The 14,310-nt window shown below is 24.3% G+C and overlaps 1 protein-coding gene across 1 annotated transcript in view; it reads left to right on the forward strand.

The window, feature by feature from the left end:
- Phum_PHUM348500 (protocadherin-16 precursor, putative) overlaps positions 1–14,310 on the forward strand; it is a gene marked incomplete at both ends in the record, with an annotated part of 32,793 nt that overhangs the window by 6,306 nt on the left and 12,177 nt on the right. Inside the window, 4 exons of the mRNA XM_002427802.1 lie at positions 10,777–11,088; positions 12,896–13,129; positions 13,216–13,417; positions 14,015–14,202. Of these exons, the coding sequence (XP_002427847.1) occupies positions 10,777–11,088; positions 12,896–13,129; positions 13,216–13,417; positions 14,015–14,202 (936 nt within the window). The remainder of the gene's footprint in view (positions 1–10,776; positions 11,089–12,895; positions 13,130–13,215; positions 13,418–14,014; positions 14,203–14,310) is intronic.

Below are 14,310 nucleotides of genomic sequence, written 5' to 3' on the forward strand. Positions count from 1 at the left end.
TAAATAATTATTAAATAAAAACTTATTTATTTATTTATTTATTACCGTGCAATTTTTTTTTTTATTTTTTGTGATTATGTTTAAAATATGATTAATAATAATAATAATAATAATTCGGCATCTCACCACTTCTACTCTACCCTTACAATAATAATAATAATTATTCGTTTTCGTAAAAAAAAATAGTAATGATAATAATAATAATAATAATCACCTGTATTTAACTCGTGTTTCGTAATATGTTTTTCACTCACCTTTGACCTTTTCGCTTCCTTCCACTTCCCCACAACCGAATCACACACATAAATAAATTTAAACGAGTGATATTTTGGCGTTGCGTGGAAATTTTTTTTCTTTTTTTTTTTTTTTATTATTTTACGACTTGTAATGTTTTAATAACGTTTACTCGTTTTTTTGTAGAAAAAAAAAAAATTTATTTGAGTCATTTTGTTCGTTTCTACTATTAATGACAGTAAAAAAAAAAAAAAAAAAAAAAAAAAAAAAAAATCTGAAAAAGATTAAAAAATGAGGAAAAAACAAAAAAAAAAATTTAAATGAATGTCCGTGTTCGTCGTCACTCGAGACGCGAAGAGACGACACGAATTCCATTGTTGCCAATAAAAAAAAAAAAAAAAAGATTTTTCTGTATTATTCTCGATTCTTCCATTAATTTTGTGAGAATAAGAGCAAGATTGGCATCCTACAATTACCACATTAAAGTATGCCATCAGTCATATGACTTTTATCGTGCCTTCGCGTCCATTGTTCTTATGAATATTTTTTTTCTACGAGGTGTAAACCCAATCGGTTACACTCAATCATTTTTCACATTTTTTTTATATTTTCCATTTATTGAAAAAGAAAAAAAAATTAAAATATTATGCAAATTCTTTTGCGTATTTTTTCTCTTTTCTTTTTGTAAAAACTCATCGTTATTATTATTATTATTATTAAATTTTTTAAATTAATGTTGAGTGGTGCACCTTTAGAGCTTAACATTAGGGAGAAAAATACAAATATGTATATATTTTGTTGTTTATCGAGTAGTAAATATGAATGAATATGAAAGGAACGTTAAAAGAGTTGACTTATCTTATAATAACCGCATAACTAGTTATAAAAAAACGTATCGTACAAAATCGAAGATGGCAATTTATTTAATGATCAGAAGTAAAGCCACCGCAACACGTAAAATCAGGTAGTAGGTTAAAAAAAAAAAATTACTCTCGGCCTAAAAAATATTGAACAAATTTATTTGCATTAGGTTAGAATGAGAGAGAGAGAGAAAACGTTTTCACGGTAAATAAACCGTAAACATTTATTATTAATTATTTATTTTAGTGTAAAAAAAAATTTTTTTCCAATTACTTTTGCGTGTTTGTAAATGTGAGTGAATTTACTTAACGTATATTAAAAACAAAAAAAAATTATGATATCTTAATTGAATGAAATATTTATTAATAATAATAATGATAATAATGATAATGAGCAAACGTTTTATAATTTTAATGTAAATGTTATAAAATATAAAACCCCCTGAAAAAAAAAAAAGGTTAAGCATTTAATTTTTTTTCCCCTTTATTTAAATTATTTTTATTACTTTAACTAATAAATAATTATATAATTTATACAGTTTAACATTAAATTTTATTATTATTATTACCTGCGTGTGTGTGTGTGTACACGTGAGTAAAACAACTCAAAGATTTTTTTTTTTTTTTTTTTTTTGTAAATTAATTTTATATATAAAAATATGTAATAATAAAGTGCGAATGTAGTCAATTCAAAAAAAAAAAAAATTATTAATTTTTTTTTTGTTAAAATCTTTAAATAAATTTTATTAATATTTAATTATTATTATTATTATTATCATTATTAATAATATCGAAAAGTCGATCTCGTTGATATACAACAAAAGAGTTTTATTTTTTTTGCCAAAATCTATGGGCGTGATTTTTTTTTTTTAAAGAAAAAGAAAATTTTTTTTTTTTTTTTTTGTAAAGTTGTACACCCTTGAACAAAATAAAAATAAAAAATAAAAAATAGTAGGTGGGAGTGTTTTTTTCCTTTCAGTCTTAAAGGCACCTGTGATTATATAGATTTTAAATTGTTTATTTATACGTATAATTACGTTTTTGGAAATAGACTGCCGGGCTGGAGGCAAATTTTTCGTGTTCTAGAAAGAATTCGAGCCAGTTTGAAACATACCTTTTTTCTTTTTAAATATTTATTGAAAAATAATTTTTTTTTTTTTTTTAAAGAAAGAAAGTCGAAACCGAAAAAAATAAAAATTATACATATACATATGTAATTTATTATTTTGACTTCTTCTTCTTATTAGTCATTTCACGTGGATTTTTTATTTTTTTCAACAACAACAACAAAAAAGAAGTTTTTAAAATTTATTGCTAAAAAATTTTACTTTTTAACATTATCATCATTATCATCGATATTATTTAAATTCGAAATGAAAATTTCTAATTGGGGAAAATTTTTACAAATAAAAAAGAAAAGTCATAATATAGAAAATAAATGAATAAATTTTTTTTTCCTTTAAAGTAAAAATAATTTCGAAATATATATGTAATAAATTAATAAAGTAGGAATATTATCATTATCATCGTCGCGGTGATGATGATAATTAAACTTATTAAATATTAATTAATTTAATTTAATTTAATTTTTTTTTCATTTAAACACGTTCGTTCGTTTGTTTTCTTATTCGACTAAACCGTTTTTTGATTAACTTTAAAAAACCGTGAAAATTAATTTTTTACGGGGAATTAGTGATTAAAAACAATCATGTTGGCTGCACTGATTTACGCCACCGTTACTTGTTTATTTATTTATTTTTTTTTTATTAGTGCAAAATTATTTTAATTTTTATATTATTACAATCGCACGCGCGCGCGTTTATTTTTATTTAATTTTTTTTTTAAAGTTATTTTTAAATAATAATAATAATAAATTTTTTTTTAATAAACAAATAAGTATCGTTTATAATAATAATAATAATGCATAAAATGTTACAACGCGTTTTATTTTTTTTTACCGTAAAAATTAATTATTATTTAATTTTTTACACTTGTCAACCATTTTTTTTATTTTTTTTTATTTTTAAATCTTTATTATTTCGTAACGTTGAAAAAAATTATTATTATTATTATTAATAGTAGGGAAAAACTTATTAATTAAAAAAAAAAAAAAAAAAAAGAGTTCAAAGGTAGATTTTGAAACGTTCGACCTTGGGTCGTAGAATCCATTTTGAAAAAAGTAAGAGTTTTATTATGTTTTTTTTTTAAATGCTCCTCATTTAATTTTATTTAATTAAACGAATTTAAATTTTTTTTTTTTCATCTTTCCCCCCCCCCCACCTTGTACTCTTCTCTCTTGTCCCCTCCCTCCCACCACCCATCCCTCCTTAATATATGGTTTGAATTATTTCGATAAAATAATAATTTTTTTTTTTTTTCTTTTTGATATAAAGATTATAATTAATACATAAATAATATTTAATTTATTATTTATAAAAAAAAATTATATATATATAAAGTATAAAGTAGGGGGGGGGGAAAAAATTTTTTTTAGTTAAACGCGTATATAATAAAAAAAAAAAAAGGAAGAAAAATGTTGGTTCGAGGTGGACTTAAGAGGACATTTACCGCCTCCGTTACATGATTCCTCATTACAACATTTTTAAATGTCCGGAGGTAAATTTGAGGCACGAAGATCCCCGATAAAATCGCTGAGTAAAAAAAAAAAAAAAAAAAAAAAAAATTTTTTTTTTTTTTTGACTCCATTTATTTATTCTTTAAGGGGCCGACATTGTTTTGTATTATACATAAAATTCTGGAAATTTTTTTTTTTTTTTTTTTACACCAAGATATAAATATTATTTATGCATGTTTTGTATGTATGTAAGTTGAAAAAACCTTTGGATCTCTTTTTTTTTTTTTCTAAAATGACGGAGCTTTTAATTTTCACGTTTTTTTTTTTTTCCAGAAAAAATAATTTTTTTTTGTAAAAAAAAAAAAAAAAATGAAAAAAAATGTTTTGTTATTGTTTTTTTATCGGGATACACTGTAATTCTCACGTATTGTTCAACAATCGACAAACTATTCGTATTGCCCGTGGGAAGAAAAGTTTTTATTTAGCGATTATTCTTTCTTCGTAAAGGATCACTCATTGTGCTCAGGTAGAGATAACTTTAATGACAGCCTTGGGTAGTTGAATTCGATGAAGCTGCGTTTAAATTCAAACTATACACACACACACACCCTGAATATTGAAGGAAAAAAAAAAAAAAATTTTAAATCTCGAGTTAACAGAATTGTAGGTGGCCAGAAGGACTCGCACGAATTCATCATTTCTTTCTTTCTTTCTTTCTTTTACACCATCACCACCACCATCACCATATAACCCATGGTCCTCGTCATCTTCCTCGTCCTCATCGTCGGCATCGTTCTTCTTATTCGTTATTGTCAAATTATTATTATTTTTCCTTTCTCTTTCTCTCTCTCTCACAAGCAATTTTCATTCGCGTTCTCTCTCTTTCTCTTTCTCTCCCTTTATTATTGTTATTAATATCATTCAAATTTTAATAAAAATTTAATATATTTAAACATTAAAAATTCTGTAAAAATAAATAAATAAATTAATAAATAAATAAGAAACTTTCTAAATCTGATTAATAATTCAAGTTTTCTTTTTTTTTTTTTTGGTTTGTCACTTTCAAATTATGAAAAATAAATAAATAAATAATTAAATAACGTCGTTAATTTTTTTTATTTTTATTACAATGATTTTTTTTTAAATTAATTAATTTATTTATTTGAAATTAAACGGTAGTAATAGTGGGGGTGGTGGTGGTAGTAGTGATAGTAAAAATTTAGAGAAATACGTCGTTAATTAAATTTAAAGCGTAAAAAACAAACGGAAATAATAACAACAATTTTTGTTTCATGACGTATTTAAATGCTCAAAAAAGTTATTAATAAAATCAAATAAATAAATTTTTAATAATTAATAATAATAATAATGATTTGAATGACTCTTTTTATTAGTTGTTTTCTAATGAAAGTTTTCTAATAACGAGTTTTAATTATTTTATTTATGTCGTTTTCATTTCGAAAAAAATTTTATACAAAAAAAAAGTGTTTTAAACATTTTTACACATTGAATTAAAAAAAAAAAAAAAATGTTGTGTTTTTTTATAATGTTACGTCACAGAAAACATAACAAGACAATAAAATGTTTCGCATAAATACGTTAAAAATAATTTGTATTTTAATAAATAAAATTTTTCATCATTTTCTGGAAAAAAAAAAATTTAATCGTTAAACATTATAGATTATTAAATGCCATAAAACGTACGTAATTGGACAGTTGTTAATATTAAAAAGGAAAAGAAAAAAAATTTTTTTATTACGAACAATAAAAGAAAGAAAGAGAAAGAAATGTATGGATGGATAGATGGATGGAGGGATGGAGGGAGGGAAGGAGGAGGGTGTTTTAAAAATTTAAATACCTTTTTTTTTATTAAATACTTTTTGAATCGCTCTTGTATGTGTCACAACTTGACCGATCCTGATGATTTAATCTTCTTTTAAAAGAGTAAGGAAAAAAAAAAGAACAAAAGTTAAATAAAAAAAAAAAAAGCTAAGATTGTCGTTGAGTTGGGTTTTTTTTTTTTTTACCCGAATTATCGCGCATATTAATCAATTTTTTTTTTTTTTTTGGTTCAGGTTCGGTCGTAAAAACCTTCAAGGCGGAAGGACAGAGAAAAAAAAATTTTTTTCTTTTTACTTTTTTTGGTTAAAGAAATTAAATAATTTGTGTTTTTTTTTTTTTCATGCTAATTAAAATATACGAATGTTGATTTTCACTTTTATGCAAAGGAAAAAAAACGGGGGGGGGGGGGGGGGGGGAAAGGGAAAAAGAATTTAACGAAAAAGCTTTTTTAAAAGGTTAAATAAAAATTTAAAATTTACCCTTAAGTTATATTTAAAAAAAAAAAAAAAAAAGGGTCGGGGATTGATTCATACAAAAAAAAAAAAAAAAAAAAAAAAAAGAAACAGGTTAGAACGAGTTCTTTCTTTCTTTCGCTACAATAAAACAAAAAAAAAAAATTTTTTTTTCTTACCACGTAACAAACTCTTTTGGTAAATGTTTATGATTAATTTTCAAGTAAATGAACGTATAATTATATTTAAAAATCGTTTGCAAAATGATTTTTCCTGTCATTTTCTTTTCTTCTTCTTCTTCTTCTTCCTTTTAGTTTTATGCCAACAACAGTAAGAGAGTAAAAAAAAAATTATTAATTGGTATTGGAAATTTGTTAGAATTGTATTTATTACATTATATTGATTTATTTTATGAAAATTATAAGTAAATTTTCTGTTCGAGAATCAAAGGAAGGAAAGAGAGAGAGAGAGAGAGAGAGAGAGAGAGAGAGAGAGAGAGAGAGAGAGAGAGAGAGATAGAAAAGGACATAAACACACCTTAAAACAAAATTTAATATTTCTTGTAACGCAAGAACGAGGTAATGCAGACTCTCTGTTCGGTTCATCTGATTCATGATTTATGTTGATGGCCGATCATGCTTTGGGCCATGTCCAGCTCTGGAGTTCTCTCAGTCAGGGGTCTCTTCTAACTAAATTGAACTTAAAAAAAAAAAACCTGGCATACCTTTTTTTTTAAAAGTGAAAAAAAAAAATAAATAAATAAATTTCAAAAAAATTCTTCTTCTTCTTCGTCTTCTTGTTATTTTTCAACCTTTCAAAAAAAAAAAAAGGCTTTTGATGAAATTAATAAAATTTATTAGTTTCAAATTTTTTTTTTTTTTTTGGTATTTTTTCTTTTAAAATTTACTATAATAATTTTCAGGTATATTTTGTTTTTTTTTTTTTTATGGAGAATATCAGGTTCGTCGTTTAACCAAAAAAAAAAAAAAAAAAGAAGCGAAAATATTTTATTAATTAAATAAAAAAAAAAAAATTTTTTTAAACGTACATAAAATGTTGATTATTATAAAAAATGATAATAATTTTTTACAAACTATTAAATTATTATTATTATTATTATTTAAAACAAATAATGTGGCATAGAGAGAGAGAGAGAGAAAGAGGGGAGGGAGAGAGTGAGATGAATCCATTTTAAAATTTTTAATTTAATTTAAAAATAAACAAAAAAAAAATGAAAAAAAAAACAAGGTATTTAATTTAAACGTTACGTAATAATAATGATAATGATAATGATAATGATAAAGAAAGGATAGAAGAAGAAAAAAAACCAGAAGCAGTTAATAATAAAAAACCAAAAAAAAAAAAAAAAAAAATCAAGTTTGATTGGAAGCTAGCAAAAAGAGCTTAATTGCTTAAAAGGCTATTAATTCTCAATGGTAAAAGATTTTCTTTATTTTTTAAAATGAAAAAGATGAAAAGAAGAAGAGATTAGTAGTAGTAGTGGTAGTAGTAGTAGTACTAAAGGTAAAGAGAGAGAGAGAGAGAGATATGATGATATTAAAACCTTCAATTATGTTACAACGAAATTACAGGTCCCAACATACCTGGTCCCCGTTTTTTTTTTTTTTTAGTTTTTAGGCTTAGGTACTTAATCCCGTGGTTAAAAAAAAAAAATCGTCTGCTATCAACCCTTCCTTGTTGTTGTTGTTGTTAACGTGATAAATGAATTTTTATCAAAAATAAATATAAAAATTATATCGGATTAAGAAAAAAAAAAAAATTTTATTATATTACAAAAAAAAAAAAAAAAGAAATTAATTAAATACTTTTTTTAAAAATTATTATTATTATTATTATTAATATTTAAAATAAGAATTTAAATGCGAGGAAAATTTTTTAAAATGACCCTAAAATTTAGTGATGTTGTCTGGATATTTTCGGGCTCCTGGGGTTTCTGGCAGCAGGTGGTATCTCTCTCTCTCAGGTTCCCTCATCATCAGTTTGGTATTTTTTTTTTTTCGGAGATGGTTTTTTTTTTTTTTTTGCCTTTTTTTGTCGATTTATTGAACGACCGATCCATTGGTATCCTCTCTTGGCGGGTGTCTCTCTCTCTCTCTCTCTTTCCTCTTTTTTTATATAATAATTTATATGCCAGTCGTAAGGGAAACGTAATAAAAATAATAAAACGAAAAAAAAAAAAAAATTCAAGTTTGACTTAGGATTGTGTCCGCGAAAATTTTTAAAAATATAAAAAAATCACAACCGAGGGATCTTTTTAAAATTTTGTTCGTTTGAAATCTTTTCGGGGATTTGTTTGATTTCGGGGATTCATTCTTTATCGATTCTCTAAAGGTTATCATTAATATCAATGAATTCTACTCTTAATAATAATAATAATAATATGAAAACTCTGACGTATTTTATAATTTTGCCCTTTTAAACTATTCGCGCTCATTGAAAACGTCAATAAATAATAATAATAATCCTTAAATTTTTTTTTTTTTTTTTTTTTTTGCGTACACACGTTTATGACCGTTCAACTTTTTTAATTTAAACAATTTTTTTTTTTAACTTGAGTCCCCCCTCCTCCTCCCCCCTCCCCGTTTTTTGTTTATAAAAAAAAAAACAATTTAATTTTATTAGTAAACGGAGGATATTAATAATGTGTATCGATATTATTTTTTATCATCACAACGTTCTATTTAATTATTATTATTATTCCAATTTAGAATGAATAATTTATGTTAATTTGTTTTTTTTTTTTGACGAATGCTAAACATATATAATAATAATATCAAATTAAAAATTAAATAATTATTAAATAAATAAATAATTTTTTTTTTCTTTCGTTAGGTTTTTTTATTAGAGTTGACTTGAAAAAAATTTTTATTTCATGTCAAAAAATAAAAATAAATTTAAAAAAAAAAATTTTTTTAAAAGTTATTTGCGTGGAAACATTCGAGAATTAACTAACTAACAACAACAACAACAAACAACAAACAACAAAAATTTTTTAAGTTATTAATTTTTACACGAATAAACAACAAGTAAAAAAAATTACCTGTGGTTAACTTTTTTTTTTTTTTTTTTTAAATAATTTTTAATTAATTTATTTCTTTATTTATTTATTTATATACATAATAATAATAATAATAATTATGTTAGGAATAAATAATACTTTTAAGGTATTAAAAGCTTTTGATAGTTCGTTTGTTTGTTTTCTCAAAAAAAAAAAAAAAAGCTTGAAAAAAAACCGTTAAAAAACAACATGTTTGATATGAAATTTTTTATTTTTTTTTCGCCATTTTGTTGCCATTTTACCGTTATCAACAAAATCAGGTATTTTACTTGAGGTCATTTATTATTATATATTGTTGCGAAAAAGAACAAAAAAACAAAAAAAAAAAAAAGGTTCCAAAATATTTAAATTTTAATTAAAATTTTATTTTTTTATTTTCTTTACAAAATGTACGCCATTATTGTAAATTTTTTTTTTTCGTCAGTAGATTCAAGCTCATGTGTTTCCCCCCCCTTCCCCCTGAAAAAGTAACAAAAAAAATTCGAATCGAAAAAAGAAAAAGAAAAAATTATGCGTAGGAATGTTACAGGAACGGTTTTTAAGTTGAAAGCAAACAAAAGTCAAAAAAAAAAATTAATAATAATAATAATAATAATAATAATAATAATAATAATAATGATAATGATAATTTTTCGAGGAACCCGAACAAACACACACACTTGTTGATTCAAAATTATTATTCAAAATCTTATAGAGTGAGGAGAACTCTCTGATGTTTTGAAAAGTTATTTTTGATATAAAGTTGATCGTTGAATAGGGTTTTATATATATAAAAATGCAAAGTAATACCCGTTGTTGCCGAAAGGAGAAATAAGAGGACTAGGAAAGCGCAGGGATATTTAAAGGAGGGACCAGATAGGGTCGGTCAAGTGGGGGCCCTCTTCTCTCTATCTCCCCTTTCCCTCCCTCGGTCCATTGATGTTGGATTTCATTCTCTTTTTGTTTTTCTCTTCGTGATGTACGCATAAAAGCACAGAAAAAAAATTTTTTTTCTTTAAAGTTTGTTATGTATAAAAAATACGCTTTTTAAAAAATCACCAACAAACAAACAAACAAACAACAACAACAAGATTTTTTGTTGTTATAATTATTACAAAATGAAAAAAAAAAAAAAAAAAAATTCATTGATTTCGTTTTCTCATATTAATTTTTTTTTATAATTTATTTTATTATTATTATTATTATTATTATTATTATTATTATTGTTGCTTTACAAAATTTATTTTCCTGAATGCGTGTGCGTGAATGCGTGCATGCGTGGGTGGATATTTTGTAACGTTTTTTTTTTTTTAAAATAAAAACTAATTTTTCATTATTGTTATAAAATCAAGTTTTTAAAGCTTAAAGCTCTGGTTGCCCTTAAATTTTTTTTTTTTTTGTTCGGATTATTATTTGTTTAAATAAACTTCAATATAAATAATTTGGTCGTTTTTTTTTCTTAACAAAAAAAAAAATTATTTATTTATTGTTAATTTTATTCAAATTTTCATGTTGTTACAAAAACAAAGAAAGGCAAAACAAAAAAAAAAAAAACAAAAAAAAAATCAACTTTCGATTTATTATTACATAATTTAAAAAAAAAAATAAATAAATAATAATTTATTAATTTTCTTTATAAATATTTTATTATTATTATTATTATTATTATTATTGTGTTATTTGTCTTTTGGCATTTTTTTTATTGGAAAAAATAAAAATGTAATAAATGTATTGTTTTATTATTATTATTTATAGGTCAGAGTTAACGTTCTTGATAAAAACGACAGTCCGCCATCATTTAAAAATACAAAATTAAATTATTCCGTGTCGGAAGATTTACCCGTTGGACACGTGATTGCCACGATAAATGCCGTGGATCCAGACACAATTGGAAAAATAACATATAACCTCGTCGGTGGCGGTGGTGAAAATAAATTCGAAATAGAATCATCAAGTGGAATATTAAAATTAAATGATTCATTAGACAGAGAAACTAAAGATTCATATCAATTACAAGTCCGAGCCAATGATGGAATCCAGTACACTGATGCAATCGTTAAAATTTTTGTAAGTTAATTAAAAAAAAAAAAAAAAATTTTATTTTTTAACACTTTTAAAAATTTATTAAATAATCGCCATTTATTAAATACAAATTTATTTTAATTAAAAACTGAGAGAGAGAGAGAGAGAGTGAGAAAAAAATTATAATTTAATTTTCAATTCGGTATTTAATAAATAAGAATTTTTTTTTTTCACGTTTTCTTTTTCTTTTTTTTTCACATATCGATGGTGATGGTGATGATGATAATTTTAAACATCGTTAAATTTACCATTTCTTTTTTTTTTTTTTTATTAAAATATTCGTACCTGCTTTTCGTATAAATATTTCTGTGGTGCATACGAATACCTTGACGCATACACACACGTATATTGCAAAAAAAAAAAAAAATATTTTTAATCCTTTCGGTTTTATAAATGATTTAAAAGTAATAAAAAAAAGGGGAAGGCGTATAGAATATTCTAGCAGTTAATAAAATAGTTTATGTTTAATTATATGACAGTCTAAAGAAAATTAAGTTATAACTACTAACCGTTTTTGTCTGCTGTAACCATTTTTTTCTTTTTTTTTTATATTCATTATAACTTTGCGTAATATATATAATAAATTAATTTACATTTATTTTTAATTGAAATCTTTGTTCTTTTAACCGCCATTTTTATTTCGTATCGAAACCCTTTCTCGCGCGCGCGCGCCAAAGAGAGAGAGAATACAAGAGAAAAAGAAAGAAAAAAAATTTTTTTTTTTTTTTAAATATATTAAATAAATTATTATCTGAAAGAGAGAAGAGAAAAAAAAAACAAATTTCAAAGAATTTTATTTTTTATTTTATTTTTTTTTTCTTTCACGTCACCTGAAACAAAATCCCTCGGAAAGTTTAAAAAAAAAAAAAAAAAAAGCATTCATTTAGTGACTGTGTGTGTGTGTGTGTACCTGACAAGCACCCATAAAAGAACCCCATTTCTATTTAACTAACCACAATCAACATTTCTATTCATTTGAGTTAAAAAGAGATATTTAAAAAATAACTTTCAGGTATGTATTTCTTATAGAAGACCACAACTTGCATTAAAGAAATGAAACAACAACAACAACAACCTGTCGACCCCTTGGGTGTTGTGTAAAAATGCATTCAAATCTTAAGCATTCCTCTCGTTTCTTTTTTTTTTTTTTTGTACCTGAGCGTTCTGAGTTTTACTATGTCTGAAATCATAGTTTATCAGTTTTTAAAACTTGAATATTTCAAAATATATTTATTTATCACAAGTATTTTTTATTATCATCACCATCGCCATCATCGTCATTGCCATCATCGATTCCCTGTAATGATTTTTTAGATCGATTTCCCCTTTCTCATCCCCTCCTCCCTCCTCCTCATTCTTTTATTTTAATATATATTATAATTTCGAAACAGAAAAACAAAAAAAAAAAAGAAAAAAAAGAAAAATGAAGTCAATGATGTGAAAAAAAAAAAATTTATTTTTTTGTTTCAAACATAAACTTAATTTGAAATATTTTAAATTAAAAAAAAAAAAAAAAGAAACGAAAAATACTTGTTGTAGTTTTTACTTTAGGCAATTAAAACCATCACGAAAACGTCTCTCTCTCTCTCTCTCTCTCTCTGCCTCTCTCTCTCTCTCTCTCTCTCTCTCTCTGCCTCTCTCTCTCTCTTTTTTTTTTTTTTTTGTAAAACTTTATCCAGATAATTTTTAAAAAACGACTTGTTTCGAAATAAAATAAAAAAAAATGGCAACGATTTCAAGTGATATACGAATAGATTTTTATTAATATTTAATTTGTATATTTTTTTCCCAGGTTACGGATACAAACGATAATCCTCCAGTTTTTTCAGACAATGCTTATTCTTTTGACGTACCCGAAAATACAATTCGAGGTACTCGAGTGGGAGAAATAATGGCAACTGACGAAGACGAAGGTATCAACGGTCAAGTCAGTTATCAGGTCATATCCGATTGGGCAAACGATGTATTTAGCCTTAATTCACAATCTGGAGTTTTTACATTGACAACGAGGTTGGATTACGAAGAGGTTCGTTTCGTTCGATTATTATTATCTTCACTCGTTAATAGGTAAATAATTAAAAATAAATAAAAATGAAATTGTATTCGAATCAGGTTCAGCACTACATATTCGTCGTACAAGCTCAGGATTCTGGAAAACCGAGTCTTTCATCAACTTTGACCGTTTATTTTAACGTTATCGATTTAAATGATAACGCTCCATTATTTGATCCAATGAGTTATAATAATGAAGTTTTTGAAAATGTAACAATAGGTACAAATGTTGTTACCGTAAGCGCAACTGATTTAGATTCAGGTATGATTATTTTACACACACAACCGAATAAATAAACTCAATTCTTTTTTCTTTCTTTCTCTCTGTCTTTTATTTTAAAATGAAAATGTTTCTTATTGTTATTTAATTAAAAACAAAGTCTAATTATATTATTTCGAATTCGTTACCACTTTTAAATTAATTTAAATATATATATATATAGGAAATTTTTTTTTTTTAATTCGTCAGCCATTTTTAATGATTTTTGATTTTTATTTACAAATAATTTTTATATATATATATTGAGTTTTGCAATGCTAGGTTTTGTTAATAACAAGAAAATATGGAGGAATTTTTTTTTTTTTTTTTGCTGGATATTATCCGAGAAACTTGATAATTAAAAAGAAAAAAATCTTTCGACGCAAATGTTAGTGCGAGTAGTGAGAATTTTTAATTTCAGGTATAAAAAAAAAAAATATATAAAAGAAGGTTTGACAGTTGGACAGTTTGAATATTTTATTTGTCGAAATCATTTTTATTTTATTTTTTCATTCTTTTTTTTTTTTTTTTTTTCGTTGTTGTTGAATTCGGAGAGAATCAATATTTTAAAAAAAAATTTTTCGGGGGGTTTATTTTCAGGTCAAAATGGTGCCATCGAATATAAAATAATTTCCGGGGATGAAAACGAAGATTTAGCCATAGCAAACAATGGTACAATATACACGGTTAAAGAATTAGATAGAGAAACTAAATCCGCTTATAATTTGGTGGTGACTGGTACGGATTTGGCTGAACCACCCCAACAAAGATTGTCATCCACCGTACAGGTACATGCACGCACGCAATTCAAATAATAATAATAATAATAGTAGTAGTAGCAATCATTATAATTTTTCTTTTTAACACTTAATATACAAGCGAAGTGAATTAGTTAT

The sequence above is a fragment of the Pediculus humanus genome, genomic scaffold (assembly GCF_000006295.1).
Source record: "Pediculus humanus corporis 1103172107761 genomic scaffold, whole genome shotgun sequence".
NCBI lineage: Eukaryota > Metazoa > Arthropoda > Insecta > Psocodea > Pediculidae > Pediculus > Pediculus humanus.